Below are 20,140 nucleotides of genomic sequence, written 5' to 3'. Positions count from 1 at the left end.
CACAGCAGCTGGGGCATTTCAATTCAAGCAATTAAATAAAGCAGAACATGAGTAAAACAGCATGGAATCCTGCCCTTTGGCCCACTGGCATCAATCCTACACTAATATAATTTAAATATTTAAAAACTAGTCCTGTGAATTGTAGCCTTGAAACCCCCCAGACTGTTGGACAAAGCATAGTATTGTTTAGGAAAGAAAATCTGCTGCCCTTATCCCAACTCCCTCTGGCCTATGCCTGCTAAACACTACCTAATAGGAAACCAGTCAACCTAATCTTATCACCTGACAGTCCTTCCATCTCAGGATTCATTCAGTGTGACCCTTTGCGCTGCACTCCCTCCACTGCAAGTATATCCTTTGGTAAGGTGATCCAAAACTGCATGCAACACACCAGCAGTGGTCTCACCAAGGTGCTGTCTAATTCTAAGGTGGCCTTAGAGATCAGTTCACCACAGATCGAAGCAAATTATACACAGTGGTCAACATGGCTGGATGTTGTTTCTGGAGCGATCTCTCTCTCTCCCTCGCTGGTGAGAGAGAGAGCCTGTCTGACATACCAAGGTGTTGGGCTGTAGACTGTAGTTTTTGACGGACTCTAGGTCATGGTCTCTTTGGGGGCTTTTGCTATTGCTTGCATGGTGGGGAGGGGTGCTTCTGCCAGTGTAAGTGAGGGAAGGGGGGGGGATCGAGGCTTCTGCTGCTTGTGCATGCGACGGGCGAGGGGGTCTTTGGGGCTCTGATGTTCCTATCATCCATTCTTTGGGATTTCTTGTTTTGTGGACTTCTCTGTGAAGAGTAAGAATTTCAGGTTGTACTGTATACATTCTCTGATATTAAGTTGAACCATTTGTAGATTAGCTGCAGGCACCTCACCTTCACTGGCCACAGGTGTGCAGTGTAAACAGAGCACTATCTGTGTAAGCCGTCTGAGGTTATTTACAGTGGCAGTATCTCCTATCACCAGGATGCCACCTGATCTATTGCAAGCCTATCGTATGCCCTACCCCTTTCAGGCTTAAGTGGAAAAAATACTGCAGGAACGAAAACAGGACAGGGTGCTGTTAAGGGCCAGCACAGTCATTGGGTAACCTTGCTTTTGTACTAAGAACAGAAAATGCCAGCAACATTCAACAAACCAGGCAGCATCTGCGGAAAGAAAATCAGTTCTGGGACTTCCCATGCATACTGAGAAAGGGAAGAAACAAGCTAGTGTGCTATAGTATAGGTAGCCGAGAAAGTGAAGGAGGAGGTGGGGGTGGAATAAGAGGATTATCTCTGGTAGGGTGAGACCAGCTGATCTAGCATGGCGATTAAGGGGGTAAGTTAGAATAAACTTCTTGGTGTTTTTAATGTTGTTAATGGTAAGGCTGTGGAACATGCACAGCAGGTTAGATTTTACCAAAAAAATTGAATAAATTAATAGCAGATAAAAAAACCACTTCTGATGCAGACAGAAAGAAAAAGTGGGCATCTGCAGAATTTCTCATGTTTACGGGTTCTCTAATGCTGGAGAATTCGGTATTGGGTCCTGTGGGCTACAGAGTTCCCAGTAGAGGTCATTCCTGGTTCATCTCAAGTTCTAAAGGTCATTTCCAGCTTTGCAAAAGGTCCCAGGTAATGGAAGATCTCCTAGGGCTCCTAAACCTGTCCTCCCAAGGACAGACATTTGTTCACAGCATACCAGGCCTAATCAGCGGTGTGGGTGAGACAGCCTTCAAGAATGTCTATCCCGCAGCACACTTATGTTGAATGTGATTGTCTGAAGCACTACTTGGGAAGAGATAGACACCTCACCAAGTCATGAGATCATGATTAGCTGTTCCAAGCCTCCACAGTGTTAGCCTGCATGGGCACACGATCACATGACCTCTTGGCTCAAAGTACTCACTCTACACATCCATCACGGGTCACTCAATATCTCCATCCTGCTGGAGCCCCGCCTTCCCAAACAACTGGGGGAAAGTAGCTCATTAACCAATAGGATGTTTCTCAGCCTGTTAATCAAATGGGCATTTTCCCCTCCCCAATATTTAACAGCAGTAAACACAAATGTAAAAGAGATCCTCTTTAGATTATTTACATTTTCTTTTCTTATTTCATGGTGCTTATTACTCAATGCATGGAGCCTGGGTGGATCCTGAATAGTTGGCAACCCCCATCCAGACACAGTTCCAAAGAAAACAAGATGCCAGAAAAGAACAAGAAAATCCACAGTTGTGTTATTGTACCAAACAAGAGATTTTCCCTTGAATCACAAAATGGGTGATATTCTGTAAAGTGAAGGAAACAGGTTAGAGTTCTGTGCGAGCAGAGCAGGATGTAACTCACCATGGAGGTCAGAGTGAAATCACACATGATGTAATGATGTAAGGCAAAGAAAACAATAGATGGTGAAAGTTGCAAATAATGAAGGCAGGCAGGCCAGTCATCCACTCAGGCCCCACTCAGCTAATCTGACCTTCAATGCCATTTCTTGGAATTGTTATAGTATGGAACGAGGCCACTCATCCCATTGGAATTACTTTACTATTGCCGCACGTACGACCAGGATCAAAGACAGTTTCTATTTCACTATTATACCACAACTCAAAAAGGATACCATCATGTACATAGCTCGCATTAACAAGACCTTGCTGCCAGGAAAACTCAAGCTGTGGTGCTTCCAGTTCGACATACTCCCAAGACTCATGTGGCCTTTAACAGTGTATGAAACCCCTATCAGCAAGGTTGAAAAGCTTGAAAGAATGATCAGCACACATGTGAAACAGTGGCTTGGACTTCCACGATTATTAAGCCCTGTTGGACTGTACAGGAATGGCAAAATGGAATTACCAATTTGAAGAATTCAAATGCACCAAAGCAAAGTTGGTCATGACTCTCAATGAATCTGAAGATACTGTTATTCGAACAGTGGCCCCCCTCCCCCCCGTGGTAACGGGGAGGAAGTGAACCCCATCTGAAGCTGTTCAGAGTGCTAAGTCTGCTCTTCGCTTCAGGGATGTGGTTGGCCAAGTCCAACTTGGGAGAGCCGGGCTCGGACTTGTCCCAAAGGATCATCAATGGCACAAGGCAACATCAGTGCAGAAGAGACGGCTCGTGGTGGAGGAGGTGAGAAGACCGGAGGAGGCAGAGTGACCCGCCAGGGCCGTCTCAATGACCAAGCAGAGCCACTGGAGTAATTGGGAGAGCCTGGAAAGGAGGAAACTTAGCTGGCGTGACATCTGGGAGATGGAGGGATCTCGGCCAAGTTTTGTCATCAGAGCCACTTATGACCTCCTACCCACACCCCAGAACCTGAACCAGTGGTGGGGAGAAGACCCCGCTTGCTCTCTTTGTCAAGCACCTGGATCACTACGGCACAATTTAACAGGATGCTCCACGAGCCTCACCCAGGGGCAGTACACTTGGCGGCATAACCAAGTTCTCAGACAGCTGGCATCAGTCTTGGAACAGAGGCGAATCACTGCAAATGCTGTCCCACAAATATCGGCAGGAAATGTCCACATCACACGATTTGTACCAGCAGGCCAACCTCCAGAGCACCATATAACATCAAAAGATGTAAGCGTTCTGCAGGTTGCTCGGGATTGGAAAATGGATGTGGACTTGGGAAAAAAGCTTGTGTTTCCCCCAGACATTGCGGCTACAACACTCCGGCCAGATGTGGTCCTGTGATCCATAACAGCCAAGCTGGCATATGTTGTGGAATTGACAGTACCGTGGGAAGATGGTGCCGAAGAAGCTTATGAAAGGAAAAAGACCAAGTACTCTGAACTGCAACTGAAGCTGCCCAGAATGGCTGGAAGACTAAGATTTTCCCTGTAGAAGCGGGATGCAGGGGATTCATTGCTACAACTACGACCAGTCTATTGAAGAAGATGGGGGTGAGGGGTCACTCCCTTCAACAAGCAATCAAGTCCTTATCAAATGCAGCAGAAGAAAGCAGCAATTGTATTTGGATTAAAAGGAAAGACAACAACTGGGCTGCGAGATGAAGACAGGAGGGTATGGAACTGAGGGGGGTGTATCTGGGACGCCAGGTAGCACCATTGAGTCCTCTGGAGACGTCGTGGGCTTATCAACGAAGTGTCAAAGAAGGAGGGTGCCCACCTGATGACCCCGATGACGTACCTACCCTCCCTCCTTGTCACCACTCCAAACCCACTGCCAACATCAAGAGTGCCAACTTACCATAGGGATTGAAACATCAAGTCCTAGTAGCTCTACTATAGAAGAATCCCCTAATGTAAGATAGACTCTTGACTTAACAATCTACCGTGTTGTAGCTTTGCGCCTTATTTTCTACCTGCACTGCACTTCCTCTGTAACTAACTCTTTATGTTGCACTCTGTTATCGCTGTCTCCTTGTGCAACCTTGATGTAACGATGTGATGAAATGATCTGTATGGCTGACAAGTAAAACAATGTTCTTCCCTGTAATATGTGATGATAATAAACTAATTTATTTAAATGTGTTGGGATACAGTGAAAATCTTTTCTTTGTATGCTATTTATTCCATGCACATATCAGGCATCCCACCCTGCAAAAACTCATTTCAGGGAGGTAGCACCACCACCCCCGCTCCCTGCAACCCCATATCCCCCCCCCCACCCCCCGGTCGACCTCCAAGGGTGTATGTATACAGGACATTTGATAATGAAAGATCACAATTTATTTGATCACATATTGAAACTATTTACACACACATACTTATATATATATTCCTTGTTGAGTATTTTGTTGGCAATCTCAATGCTAATGCAAATAGCTTTTCTATTTCTTTTGCAAACTTTCCTTGAACTGTGATGTGGCTTGCTTGACAGATTTGAGCATTTTGCCGGAAGTCTCAACCTCATAGCAGTCTGTGTCAATGAATTTGTTAATTTTGCAAGATACCAGATTCACAAGATTCACCATTATATTATATTATATTATATTATCATGGAGTTTTTAAAAAATTCTATTACAACTTTAAGCAAGTCTACAGGCAGTTTGGTCTCATCACGTATGACATCAATAGAATAGCTCCTTAGCAGCTAGCCAGCTAGTTTAAATAATGTTAGCTATGCTAATAGACAATAGACAATAGGTGCAGGAGTAGGCCATTCGGCCCTTCGAGCCAGCACCGCCATTCACTGCGATCATGGCCGATCATCCACAATCAGTATCCAGTTCCTGCCTTATCCCCATAACCTTTGATTCTGCTATCTTTAAGAGCTCTATCCATCTCTTTCTTGAAAGCATCCAGAGACTTGGCCTCCACAGCCTTCTGGGGCAGAGCATTCCATATATCCACCACTCTCTGGGTGAAAAAGTTTTTCCTCAACTCTGTTCTAAATGGCCTACCCCTAATTCTTAAACTGTGGCCTCTGGTTCTGGACTCACCCATCAGCGGGAACATGCTTCCTGCCTGCAGCATGTCCAATCCCTTAATAATCTTATATGTTTCAATAAGATCCCCTCTCAGCCTTCTAAATTCCAGAGTATACAAACCCAGTCGCTCCAATCTTTTGACATATGACAGTCCCGCCATCCCGGGAATTAACCTTGTGAACCTACACTGCACTCCCTCAATAGCAAGAATGTCCTTCCTCAAATTTGGAGACCAAAACTGCACACAGAACTCCAGGTGTGGTCTCACCAGGGCCCTGTACAGCTGCAGAAGGACCTCTTTGCTCTTATGCTCAATTCCCCTTGTTATGAAGGCCAGCATGCCATTAGCTTTCTTCACTGCCTGCTGTATTTGCATGCTTGCTTTCAGTGACTGATGTACAAGAACACCTAGATCTCGTTGTACTTCCCCTTTTCCTAACTTGACTCCATTTAGATAATAATCTGCCTTCCTGTTCTTACTACCAAAGTGGATAACCTTACATTTATCCACATTAAACTGTATCTGCCATGCATCTGCCCAATCACCCAGCCTGCCCAAGTCACCCTGCATTCTCATAACGTCCTCCTCACATTTCACACTGCCACCCAGCTTTGTGTCATCAGCAAATTTGCTAATGTTACTTTTAATTCCCTCATCTAAATCATTAATATACATTGTAAACAGCTGCGGTCCCAGCACTGAACCCTGCGGTACCCCACTGGTCACCACCTGCCATTCTGAAAGGGACCCGTTAATTGCTACTCCAGCCAATTTTCACTCCATGTCAGTACTCTGTCCCCAATACCATGTGCCCTAATTTTGCCCACTAATCTCCTATGTGGGACTTTATCACAGGCTTTCTGAAAGTCCAGGTACACCACATCTACTGGCTCTCCCTTGTCCATTTTCATAGTTACATCCTCAAAAAATTCCAGAAGATTAGTCAAGCACGATTTCCCCTTCGTAAATCCATGCTGACTCGGACCAATCCTGTTACTACTATCCAGATGTGTCGCAATTTCATCTTTTATAATTGACTACAGCATCTTTCCCACCACCGATGTCAGGCTAACCAGTCTATAATTCCCTGTTTTCTCTCTTCCTCCCTTCTTGAAGAGAGGGACAACATTAGCCACCCTCCAATCCACAGGAACTGATCCTGAATCTATAGAACATTGGAAAATGATTACCAATGCGTCCACGATTTCTAAAGCCACCTCCTTAAGTACCCTGGGATGCAGACCATCAGGTCCCGGGGACGTATCAGCCTTCAGACCCAACAGCCTATCCAACACCATTTCCTGCCTAATATAAATTTCCTTCAATTTATCCATTACCCTAGGTCCTTTGGCCACTATTACATCTGGGAGATTGTTTGTGTCTTCCGTACTGAAGACAGATCCAAAGTACCTGTTCAACTCATCTGCCATTTCCTTGTTCCCCTTAATAACTTCACCCGCTTCTGTCTTCAAGAGCCCAATTTTGGTCTTAACTGTTTTTTTTCCTTTTCACATACCTAAAGAAGCTTTTACTATCTTCCTTTATATTTTTGGCTAGTTTACCTTCATACCTCATTTTTTCTCCGCGTATTGCCTTTTTAGTTACCTTCTGTTGCTCTTTAAAAGTTCCCCAATCCTCCAGCTTCCCACTCGTCTTTGCTATGTTATACTTCTTCTCTTTTATTTTTATACTGTCCATTACTTCCCTTGACAGCCACGGCCTCCCCTTACTCCCCTTAGGATCTTTCTCCCTCTTTGGAACAAACTGATCCTGCACCTTCCGCATTATTCCCAGAAACACTTGCCATTGCCGTTCCACTGTCATCCCTGCTCGGGTATTGTTCCATTGAACTTTGGCCAGCTCCTCCCTCATAGCACCATAGTTCCCTTTGTTCAACTGTAATACTGACACTTCCGAGTTTCCCTTCTCCCTCTCAAATTGTAGATTAAAACTTATCATATTATGGTCACTACCTCCTAATGGCTCCTTTACCTTGAGGTCCCTGATCAAATCCAGTTCATTGTACAACACTAAATCTAGAATTGCGTTCTCTCTGGTAGGCTCCAGTCCAAGCTGTTCTAAGAATCCATCTCGGAGGGACTCCACAAACTCCCTTTCTTGGGGTCCAGTACCAACCTGATTCCTCCAGTCTACCTGCATGTTGAAATCCCCCATAACAACTGTAGCATTACCTTTGCGACATGCCAATTTTAACTCTTGATTCAACTTACACCCTACATCCAGACTACTGTTTGGGGGCCTGTAGATAACTCCCATTAGGGTCTTTCTACCCTTAGAATTTCTCAGTTCTATCCATACTGACTCTACGTCTCCTGATTCTATGTCCCCCCTTGCAAGAGACTGAATATCATTCCTCACCAACAGAGCCACTCCACCCCCTCTGCCCATCAGTCTGTCCTTTCGATAGGACGTATATCCTTGGATATTCATTTCCCAGGCCCTGTCCACTTGAAGCCATGTCTCTGTTATTCCCACAACATCACACTTACCAATTTCCAACTGACCCTCAAGCTCATCCACTTTATTTCTTATACTCGTGCATTCATATACAATACTTTCAATTCATTACTCCCCTCAGCACCCATATCAATTCCTATTTCACTTGGCCGTACTGTACGATCCCTTCTTGAGCTTTCTACTCTGCTGATTCTGCTGTCTTGCTTAACTTTTCTTATCCTCACTTTCCCTTTATCTCCATCCTTATGTTTCCAGATTGTCCCCTTCCCCCCCCACTACTTAGTTTAAACACACCCGTGTTGCAGAGACAAACCTGCCTGCCAGAATGCTGGTGCCCCGCTTATTAAGGTGCAACCCGTTCCTTTTGTACAATTCACCCATACCCCAGTGGTCCAAGAATGTAAATCCTTGCTTCCTGCACCAGTTCCTCAGCCACACATTCAGATCCATTATCTCCCTGTTCTTGCCCACTCCAGCACGAGGAACTGGAAGCAAACCGGATTCTCTGAAGTCACGCTGTAGAATGTCTTTCCTCTTCCTCCCCACGTCATTTGTGCCGACATGCACCACCACTTCTGGATGTTCACCTTCACTCTTGAGGGTTCCCTGCAATCGGTCCGTGACATCCTGGATCCCGGCACCAGGGAGGCAACACACCATCCTTAAATCTCGCCTGTTGCCACAGAAAGCGCTTTCTGGGCCTCTCACTATGGAGTCCCCTACTACCACGGCTCTGCCTGACGTCTGTCTCCTTGACTTTGCCTCAGCGCCAATTGTTGACTCGCAGACCCGTCCGCCTCTCAGACTGGCTCTGTCTTCTGTCCCGACAGCTTCCAAGAGGGAATGACACCTGTTAAACTCACCTCAACATGTCTTTTACAGTCATTTAACCCACCATGGGCAATAGAAAAGTCACTGTTGCAAACAGTGCAGCAAGCAACACTGTCATTATTTTTGACCCCTATTAGTCAGGGGTACACTTTGGGGTGGTCTGGGGTGAAGTACGTTTTATATTTTCTTTTTTTGGAACACTCTGCCATGGCGCTGCAGGACACTAAACGGAACTGATGTACAATGAAAGAGAGAGAGAGGTCGACTGTAAAGCCCACCCACAGAGAAAACTGATAGGTCTACTTAGCACAAAGGGAGACCAATCAGGATTCATTCATTCTCTCATTCTCTCTCATTCTCTCTCTCTCTCATTCTCTCTCTCTCTCTCTCTCTCTCTCTCTCTTCCCCCCCCCCCCCCCAGTGAGATCCAACGGCCAAGAATGTGGTATGTGGTTCTGCTACGCTCTGTGGAGAGTGAAGGGCAAGACAAGGCACAGCAGAAGTCATGGTCATCCACAGCAACGAAGGAATATCCCATTGTGATGACTACTTGTACGACTGCACACAGACTTCTGAGTGTCGAGAGAGTGGAACTGCCCCAGCCTTTTCCACTTTAAAAACTCTCCCACACAGGTTTTCCTGTCAACGGACAACCACCAAATAACCAAAATCAGCACAGACATCTAGTGCAGATAATGGACTGCTTTCATACAATCTTCAATGATTGCTTCCTCAAAATCTTCATTTTCATTGTAGCATTCAGGATGATTATCGATACCTTCAAATTCTTTGTAGTTCCAAACTTGTTGAAGCACTTCTGGCCATTTCTGGCATCTCTATGCCTGAATAATTGAACCGTGGTGAGTTAAACAGTTCAGAATTGTCTTACTGCTTTCTTCTCACCAACTATCTGAAAAGAATCACTGCTTTGAACACAAGCATGCACAACTGACACCAATTAAAAACTGTTCACTCTAAGTATGGTGCAGTGCCTAACAGCCACACAAGTGTACGTTACTGATGCTAGTTAGAAACTATTCATCACCAGTCTCCTGCCCCAATTAAGCGGCATGCTGTCCCAAATACATGAAGGGAATCCGGTTATTTTTTCAATTTGTTTTTGTTCCTTAAGAGTTGTTCCAAGTAAGTAGCTTGCCCGATTACCTGCTGGCTCAATGAACCGGAATCCACTGTAGACTGCTGTAGTAAAAAGAAAATTGCGGAATATTGAGTTGCAGTTCCAGAGAGAGTATAGCGCGCATTGGCAAACTAAGTGCATGCACCACAACAAGGTAGATCGGCTGATCAGAGTTCAAGGATTTATCTTTTAGCATACGAGAGTCCGATAACAGCAGGGTAGAAGCTGTCCTTCAGTCTGATGGTGTATACTTTCAAGTTTTTGTATCTTCTGCCCATTTGGAGAGGACAGAATGACCAATGTCCATAATTAAGTTGCCTTCCCAAGACAATGAGATGTGCAAATAGAGTTAGAGCCTGTGTAATGGGCTGGGTTGCTTTCAGGACTCTCAGCAGTTTCTTGCAGTCTTGGGCAGAGCAGCTGCTATATCAAGGGTGTGATGCATCTGGATCAGATGTTTTCTATGGTGCATCTCATCGTCATCGTGGCCATCCCTCGAGGTTGAGGATGATGGTCTTCATTCTGTTGATCTACTTATGGGCTCTCAAGTGGCTTATGAGTCCAATCTTGGCTTTGAAAGTTCTTCCGCATTCAGGACAGGTAGTTCCAGATGGCAGATCGGGCTTTGGTTGTTGCTGCCTCTCTTTCCATTTTCTTCTCTTTTCTTCTAATTCTGCACATCTGTTGGCTTCGAAAGTTGCTGTTCCTTCTCGGATGATGGCTTGCCATAGTTTCCTGTCCTTGGCATTGGTTTCCCAATTGTTGATGTGGGTGCATCTATAAACATTGCTAAAGATTCACTGCGGACATGCTGAATTTCCTTAGTGTTCTGAGGAAGTAGAGGCACTGCTATGTTTCTTAGCCACAGCATCCACGTGGCTGGACCAGGAGAAGCTGTTGGTGATATTGACACCTATTAATTTTCCGTCTCAGATTTGACTGCTCAAGAACATCCATCCATCTTTGATCTACATCGTCTAACACTCTCACCTAATATCCATCCGTTACAGCCTCGGAAATTTCTACAGCCCTTCAGAAAACAATTGACGATTTCACACTCACTGACGTGAGAAATGATACTTCCCCACCTTCGGTGTAATCTATGTGGAGTTTACATGTTTCCCCTGCAACTCTCAGGGTTTCCCCTGCATTTCTCGTTTCCTTCCATGTCCCAAAGACATGTGGGTGGGTTAATTGGTCACTGTATATTGCCCCTCAGTATAAGTAAGTGGCAAAAGAATTCCAAGGGAATTGGTGGTCATGTGCAAGAGAATAACTCAAAGGGCCACCGAGAAAGGAGGAATGGGTCAGACGGAAGGATTGGGTCTGATGGGATTAGTCTGCTATGGGTCAGCATGGACCTATTGGGTTGAATGTCCTCATTTTGCATCATGGGCATTAATCAAGTTTTAGTTCTAGTTCCATCTCTCTTTGAGTACCCCACCACAGGAAATTGTTCTCAGTCCCTACTACTTTCAAAGTTTCAAATAGTCAAAATACGTTTAATACTAAAGTATGTGGGGTGCATGGGAGGGGTAGCACCTCTAGATGGGGGGCTTGTCGCACTCCTTGGAGTGGCTCGTCATCTGTTGGTCCCCATCAACTCCCTGCTCTCACCTGTGGCTCCTCGTAGCTGTTTGCATGCGACAGCGGCCACACCCCGGGCAACGGCTTCGACAGGCCGGCTAAACCAGGTGAGGTAGCCGACGGGTCTGAAATCCTTGGTGAGATAGGAATTTGCTCATCCCAGCATGCGAAGACTGCTTCGGTGGATCAGGCGGAGGAAACCCCGGGGGTTCAGCGGCTGAGAAAACGTTGCAGCAGTGCATTGTGGAGTGCGTAGGGCATGGCAGAGCACTTGAGAAGACGCGGCCATCCAATGCAGCCAAGGAAGTTGCCAGACGTAACGATTCTCTGTGCCACTGGATCTTGACTTCTGAGGCTGAGAGAGTGGGATCGTCTCTGTGCAGGGCTTTTCCACTTTAATATCTTTCACACGCTGGTTACATTGTGTTAAGAAAGGTCAGCTTGTGACGCAGTGTGATCAGCACCGGGCTCGAGAACGGAGGTTCCCGAGTTTGATCCAGTGACGGACCGTTTCCGAGCGTGCTCTCCGTCCGTGCCAAGTTGATGCCGAGCTCAATGTCATCCTGCACAATGTAGTCTTCCTCGGACCCCGAGAGACAACCAACCATCCACTAAAGTATGTATTGCAGTATACAACCCTGAGATTCGTCTCCCCACAGACAGCCACAAAACAAAGACAACCATGGAACCCGTTCAAAGAAATCAAAGAATACTTTCTTTATAACTCAAGGGGATTCAAACTCAATCCGTGTAACCCGACCTTTTGAAGCTGATGTCATTTTGATGAAAGTGTACTGCCACTCTTCCAAGGTGAACCGTACTCAGACCCAGTAGGACCTGCAAACATTGCAGAGCCAAGCTGCCGCAGATGTTGCTTTAGACAAGTTAATGATTTAGGATGGGATATTTTATCTGTAACAAAATTCATAACAAAGAGGTTGATAGTTTGTCCTGATGCATGGTTTTGACCTGAAATGTCAACGGTTCCTTCCTCCCCACAGATGGAACTCAACCCACCCAGTTCCTCCAGCAGACTATTTGCTACCTTGTGTCTTCAAGTTCCTAGTTTATTTACTTATAATCCATAGGGAAGGCCTACTTCTAACTCTCTCGCCCTTAATTTGCCTGAATTGCTTGTCTTGTCTTGACTTTTGTGCTGCTTTGCTAGGTGCCAAACAACAGGACTTACCTGGGATTCCAATGGCGCACAGCGATGGGTAATAGATTTTCTGTACAGTGACAAAAGCATTAGACAGGCTGGAGGCCATATCTGGCAGGCGGCTTCCTTCTTCAGGAACTACTCAAGGCACTTGATTCACTGAAAGGAAAATGATTCATTGTTAATGCAAAGTCTGTACAGTTGGATCCCAACAGCTACACAAGCTGAGTCTTGCACAAAGAGATACAAACTTAAGTCTTGTTGTTTTTCAATTCTGGGTGCAATCAGGAATAACACTAATAATAAGTTCCTAAAGTGCATGAAACAGAGTTAAAAGTCCTGGCTGGCACCTTTCTTAATTTTAGTTGTACCTCCACTGACTCAGTGGATAAACCCTCTGTTACAATGTTCCCCCCAAAAGCTGCATAGTTGACTAACTATTACTCTGAGCAGCAAAACTTTTACACTGCCTGAAAGTTACATAATACTTAATATATTTTTTTGTAATAAGGATACTTTGAATACTCTGTAACACTGCTGGAACTTGAAACATTGACAATGTAAGTACGCAGAAGCTTTAAAATGTTGTGGTATGTGTATTATTGAGAAAAATTATGGATTATATTCATTAACACATAATTAATTACATGGTATTTCACAATTATATTAACATAGATTTCAAAATTTTATTAACATTATATAAAAGAAAATTACAGCTGTGCAGCAACAAAGGCTACATGCGTGGGAGTATTTCAGTTACTGTGTGGCCACGCACCCACTCAACTTAGAGGGAATACTTGTCTGTTATGTGCCCTCTGAGGGCAGCTGTGATATTGTCCCTGATTTATAGCACAACCCCCCCCCTCACCCACCCCAACACTGCTTTACCTCATACTATATCTTTTCTAAAACATCAAAACTAAGGAATATCAAGCAACACACAGAAAATGCTAGCTCAACAGGTTAGGCAGCATCTACGGAGGGGAGTAAACAGTCGACATTTCCAGCTAGGATTTTTCATTAGGACTGGATAGGAAGGCAGGAAGGGTTTAGAAGGCAGAATAAGGAGTTGGGGAGAGAAGGAAAGACAAGCTGGCATGTGACAAGTGAGACCAGGTGAGGGGGAAGGTGGGGGAAGGGTATAAAGTAAGAAGCTGGGAGGGGATTGGTGGAAGAGGTAAAGGACTGAAGAAGAAGGAATCTAATTGGAAAAGACAGTGGCCCATGGAAGAAAGGGAAAGAGGAGAGGAACCAGAGGAAGGTGATAGGCAGGTGATAGAAGGGGTACCAGAATGAGAAATGGAAAAAGAGAGGTGGGGGGGGGGAAGAAGAAATTACTGGAAGTTAGAGACTTTGATGTACGTGCCATCAGATGGGAGGCTACCTAGACTGAACTTGAGATATTGCACTTCCAGCCTGAGTTTGACCCCATCGTGGAGGTGAAAGTCATGGACAGACTTGTCAGGGTGGGAATGGGAAGTTGATTTGAAATGAGTAGCCACTGGGATATCCTCCCTTTTGCAGTGGATAGAGAGAAGGTGGTTGTGTCCCTCTATCAAACAAGTCACAACATCATAGTTCCATGTCCTGTTCCATGCTCTCACCCTTACCCATAATACCCCTAGCATTAAACTACACACACTGCAACCTGTCTGTCACATTGTGTTTATTCTGGCATCTTGCCCCCTTCCTTTGCAGTCCTGAAGAAAGGTCTCAGCACAAAACGTCAACTGTTTATTTGTATCCATAGCAGACATCCCACCCTGCAAAAACTCATTTCAGGGAGGTCTCAACTGAAAGTCTCAACCTCATAGCAGTCTGTATCAACAAATTTGTTAATTTTGCAAGACGTCAGATTCACAAGTGAGACAGCTGACTTCCGAATTCTGTCATAATGTGCCATGTTCACAATAGCTGCTGCCTTGGTTGATGGCAGGCATAGTTTTTTGCTATTTCTGAATCAGGAAACATTTTCCTGAATAGCTTGCCTGTGTGCTTACACACCTGGAATGGCAGGTTATACTCAACGATGAAAGATGTAAAGTACACCTCAGCTCTAGTGACCTTCTCTGTCAGACTTTGGTTTTCTGCTGAAAAGAACTGTGAAATACTTGAGCAGCCTTCCCTGTGCTTAGCCTCCCTGATATGTTGTGTTCCTAAAAGAAATAAAAGCATAAGGTGTATCGTTATTACAGGTGTGCGCTGCTTAACGTCCATTCAGACAACGTCCGATCGCATAAACGTCCGTAGTCACACACACACACACACAGCCTGCAATAGCTGGGATCGGAACTTACTTTTTTACATTGAAATGGGGGATTTTAAATGAGTAATTTAGAAGTTCTGTATCTTCAAGTTCAAGTTTATTGTCATCTGGCTGATTGTTCACAAACGAAACAACCTCTGTCCAGACCACGGTGTAGCCACTATACATATATCACACACAACATAAAACAATATATTACCATAATAATTAATAAAGTGTAATTCAAAATGCATATAAAGTGCGCAGCACAGGTAAACAGTTCGCTGTCCTAATGATGAGACCTCGGTGGGGGTGGGTATTTATTAAAATCGGTTTTTCTTCTGAAAACGGCTGTGCTTAAACCCAGCCCATCGCAGGCTTCAATGTACCTGTAAGTGGAAGTGTTTCAGGAAAAAACCCCGAAGAATTTGCTTGCTGCGAGCGCGCTTTTAAAGATGTCTTAGCGGACGATTTTGGAATTTCGCTCCAATTTAAACCCTACTCTAATCCCCTTTAAGATGCCAACGCGCCCCGCCCGTATAGCACAGCCTCGCGTAGTCAGGTTGTCACTGCCAGCCTTGGGAATTTCTTCACCAGGCTTTTGTACTTCATCACCGACAGTTGTCCGGATGATTTCAGCGTCATTACAGACGGCAGTAACCGAACTGATGGAATATGGAAGAGAGAGAGAGGTCAACTATAAAGCCCACTCATGGAGAAAACCGATAGGTCTAATTAGCACAAAGAGAGATCAAGCAGGATTCATTCATTTTCTTTCTTTCTTTTTTTTCCCTCTCCCTCTCCAAAAAAATCAATTTCCGGGATATTGTATATAATTTGCGGGCATCAGGGAGCCGCTATCGATATGCGGGAAACTCCTGGAACTCCCGGGAGAGGTGGGATGTCTGCTATAGAAGCTGCCTGACCTGCTGAGTTCTTCCAACATTTCGCCTGTGTTGTTTTGTTCCTGCCTGTTTTAATTGGTCATGACATCTACCTGTTAGGGGGTGAGGCTGAGGTTAGGATACTGATGGATTAGAGTCTAAATTGTTCTTTTTATTGTAGTTAACTTTATTTATTCTTGCTTAAATTTTAATGTAATCAGCTGTTTTTGTATAATTGTTCAGTGAACTTTCGGTAATTCTAGTACTGTATAGTTAATTCTGTAGTTTTCTAGAGCTGGGGTTCTTAATCTTTTTTATGTCACAAATCCTTTTGTCAGTTTGGTGAAGCCTATGGACCCCTTCTCAGAATAATGTATTTAAATATATAAAATAAAATACATAGGATTACAAAAGAAACAATTATATTGAGATATATGCTGCTTTATTAATGCCTTAAAAACAAGACTATATGTTTAAAATATAGGCAAGTTAAAATTAAAATTTATTTTTTAAAGTCCTATCGGTGTGAAGCTGTTGTTGCTTAGCTTGATATAGAACATTAAACTGTGGGGTGGTCTTTGACAAAGCAACATGCATGTCACCTTGACATCCAATTGCAGGGCTGCCCGATAGTTGGCCAGCTACGTTGCACAAGTGTCTGCAGACAGGAAGATTGCGATCGCGTTCGATCTGGCGGCAGGTCTAATAACTATCGTAATTTCAAAGTAGTGATGAGCGTGCCGTAATCAATAATTTGAGATACTTGTAACAACTGTAATGTGATATGAAAATTTCTATCAGTGATAAAGGCACAGTAATACCACTTGTTGTTTGTTGCCAACTTTCATAATTGAAGGAAATGCTAAATTTCAGTTAGAGGTTAGCGAAAATAAAGCCGTAAATTATTCTCATCTTAGTTCATGGAACCCCTGTCCTAGAAGTTTCTTTGCAGCCTGTGTCGTGGCACTGAACCTGTTTCATAGGTTATTTCTTATCAATAGAACGTCTATTTTATGTCTAATCTGAGCCAGTTTTTAGTATAAGGTGCCCATGACTTCTTTGTTCTTGTTCATTCTCTGTTCCCCATGATAGACCATATTAGTTACCATTTCTTTGTTTTGAACACTTAATAAAATAACAATAAATACAAGCTTTACACCTCATTCTTGACACCCGAACAACCTATTAGATCAAAGTATTTCCAGATCCAGCAAGGCTGAGGGGAGTCCGTGGCTTACGGAACAGAAGGCAAGCTGGAAGATCTTGGAGTCCCAAACTGCTGGGTCCTCCCAGACTGATACGGTATTCTTGGTCACCAAGCAGCTAACGAAGAGAATGGGGCATGTGAAGAGAGTTGGGGTGAATGGGGATGACTTCAGGCCCAGTGGAGGTTGGGGGAAAGCAGGACAAGCGGTGGGAATTGGGGCAAGAAGTGACAACTACAGATCTGCCAGACAGACCAGTTCCTGGACTGGCTGTACTTGCCTCAGTGGCTTGTGGCTGTGGATTCATTTTTGGGAACTACACGGTTTGATGTTTAATGCTCTGTGTGTTATTTGATTCTTGCTGTTTGTGCAATTTGTTCTTTTTTTCGCATGTCTGATGGTCTTTTTGTGTGGGGCTTTTCTTTAAACATTTCTAAGTTGTTTCTTCGTTTTGTAGCTGCCTGCAAGAAGATGAATCTGCGGGTTGTATCACAAACAAGAGAAGTTCTGCAGATGCTGCAAATCCAAGCAACATACACCCAATGCTGGAGGAACTCAGCAGGCCAGGCAGCATCTATGGAAAGGAATACAGTCCATGTTTCGGGCTGAGACCTGTAGTGTCTTGCACAGGACTGTATGACAAAGTGGCAAAACTCTAACGTGTTCTTCCTATGTCAATAGAAAGGCTATTGACAGACAGCTGTCTTAAATAAAAGAGGCTGCTTGGCCTGCTGCGTTCACCAGCAACTTTGATGTGTGTTGCTTGAATTTCCAGCATCTGCAGAATTCCTGTTGTTTGAGTTTTCATCGCAATGTTTTTTTAAACTTCATCTCTGAAGATTTGTTTTTTCTCCCCAAACCCTTCCGAACCACAGTTAAACATTTGCTGTGCACGAGAAGGAAGACATTGGCTGTTTCCACAACACGTTGAAGAAGCGGGAGAAATGACAACATTGCTGCTTCAAGCACTTCCCCTCTTTGTCACTTGGCATGCTGCATGAGTCAGAAGCACAAAGTCTTCAGCCTTGTCTCAGAGCTCCCCGACTCATGACCTCCTAAATCCAATGCCTGCTTTCTTTTTGAATTCTCATCCTCTGTTGTACTGAACGATGAAAGGATTCTCATCTCTGGTGACTCCAATGTTCATATTAATAATCTGAAAACTGCAAACTCTATGGCTGCGAATTCACAAGTTTACCAGGCAGCCCAGATTTCACTGAGCCCACCTATCGACTTGGAAATACATCTAATGTGGTAATGACAAAAGGGTTAAAAAGTATTAATGTCTCTGCCTGATACCACTCTCTGATCATTTTTTGTGTACTTTTTGATGACCTCTGGCCTGGAACCAAGACCACAAAATAAATTACAGTTTAAGAAAAAAAAACACTTCTTGATGCTGCAACACAACTTAAATTCTCCGAGGTGACTAATTTATCTGTCCCATGTGACCCCATCTGCTCAGTTGATTCTTTCAAAAATAACTTGACAAATATTTTAAGCACAATGGCCTCAATCAGGGCCAAAAAGAAACCACTTCATAAATGTCACCATGGTTAAACAATTCAGTCCACAAATTCAAGAGGTCATGCAGAGAAGCTGAGAGAAAATGGAGGAAAACTGGAGTTGAAGTCTACCAAGACACTTTCAGAGAAAACTAGACTACATTAACACTACTATAAACTCTGCAAGTCAAGCCAGTTTTTCCAAGATTATTACACAAAACAGTGGCGATTCAAGAATATTGTTCTCAACTTTAAACTGACTGCTGAACCCTGCCCCAACCTACGTCTTCACTTAGGCATCTGCCACAAAATGTGCGGAATTCATAACATTTTTTTCAACAAAATTATTTCCATTAGGGAGAGTATAGCTACTGATCCTGATAACTTCTGCAGAGAACCTTGTAAAAAGATGGCAAGTATGTCAACATTTACAAATATTTCCAATTCAGAACTCAATAAGATTGTAACAAAGAGTAAACTGTCTACTTGCTGTCTCAACCCTGTCCCTACCACATGTTTTAAGGACTTTTTTTAAAATAGTGTTTTCAATTCTGTTAGGAAAAGTATTCATACATACCTTGGAACTGGATGTCAAACCCCTACTTAATAAAGCCAAACCTTGATAGTGAGGTACTAGCTAACTGCAAGCCTGCATCGAATCTTCCCTTCCCGAGCAAGGTTGTTGAGAAAGTTATTTCAACCAACTCAACAACTTTCTGAATGAGAACAATATTCTAGAAAAGTTTCAGTCAGGTTCTAGAGCAAACCACAGCACGGAGACGGCCCTTACCAAAATTGACTACATCCTTAGGCTCAGCTCTGATGTCAATAGAGTCTCAGTTCTAATTCTTCTAGATCTAAGTGCTGTTTTTGACACAATTGACCACAGCATTATCTGAGATTGCCTTGAGAACAATGGTTGGTAACTCTGGTAGTGCCCTTAATTGGTTTCGTTCATATACCTTCGAGAAAAATTTGTTTTTGAGTGACTTGGAGGCCAATTTTCTAAGAGATACAATGTATCTTTTGATTTTGCTCAAAGAAGCTGTCTTGGTCCCTTACTCTTCTCCTATACATGCTCCTCTTAGGAGACATAATTAAAGAACATAAACTTCTCTCTCTCTCTCTCTCAATGTACATTAGTGTTTATTTCTGCACATGTATAAGTTATGTGCAATTTGTGCTAATTTTACTCTGTTCATCACGTTTGTAATGCACTGTTTCTGCTAACAACGGGAATGCAGATGACACACAATTGTATATCCCAGTTGAGGCTGACAATAATAACACCCGATCTTCTGCTATGGCTGCAATAAACAAATGGATGAGCAATAGTTTCCTAAATGAAGCTAACACTAAAATACTTCTGGTTGGTCCCAAAACCAAGAGAGATAAAACTCCTTGATAAACTTGGGAACTTGGCTCCCCTTGTAAAATAGAAGTAGCTAGTCTGTGTGTTATCCTATTTGAATTTTAAATTCCACATAAAGTGACCTGAACAGCACTTCTACACTGAAGAAATATTGCAAAGGTACATCCATTTCTGTCACATATTGATGCTGAGAAATTAATTCACACTTTCATATCGAATAGACCAGATTCCTACAATGCACTTTTTCCCTGACCTTGCAAAGCAATCTACTGACAAACTTCAACTCATTCAGAACACCACTGGTAGGCTTTAAACTCAAACCAGCATCTTCACATACTAGCTACTCTGCTTGGCTTCCTGT

General features: G+C 43.7%; 1 protein-coding gene and 1 long non-coding RNA gene across 4 annotated transcripts in view; one reads left to right on the top strand and one right to left on the bottom strand.

Annotated features, from left to right (window-relative positions):
* LOC134342513 (uncharacterized) overlaps window positions 1-18,350 on the top strand; it is a 61,575-nt gene extending 43,225 nt beyond the window's left edge. Inside the window, exon 3 of the long non-coding RNA XR_010017037.1 lies at window positions 17,778-18,350. This is a non-coding gene — a long non-coding RNA (uncharacterized LOC134342513). The remainder of the gene's footprint in view (window positions 1-17,777) is intronic.
* The window catches only part of LOC134342511 (probable G-protein coupled receptor 139), an 81,476-nt gene that overhangs the window by 18,244 nt on the left and 43,092 nt on the right, over window positions 1-20,140 (bottom strand). For all 3 annotated transcript variants that reach the window (XM_063040744.1, XM_063040746.1, XM_063040745.1), the window contains 2 exons: window positions 14,573-14,724; window positions 12,599-12,727 (listed from right to left, as the gene is read on the bottom strand). In XM_063040744.1, the coding sequence (XP_062896814.1) occupies window positions 12,599-12,677 (79 nt within the window). In that variant the 5' untranslated portion in view covers window positions 12,678-12,727; window positions 14,573-14,724. The remainder of the gene's footprint in view (window positions 1-12,598; window positions 12,728-14,572; window positions 14,725-20,140) is intronic.

This window comes from Mobula hypostoma, chromosome 2, assembly GCF_963921235.1.
Source record: "Mobula hypostoma chromosome 2, sMobHyp1.1, whole genome shotgun sequence".
NCBI lineage: Eukaryota > Metazoa > Chordata > Chondrichthyes > Myliobatiformes > Myliobatidae > Mobula > Mobula hypostoma.
The sequence above is the reverse complement of the archived record's forward strand: the minus strand, read 5'-3'. Positions and strand labels throughout refer to the sequence as shown.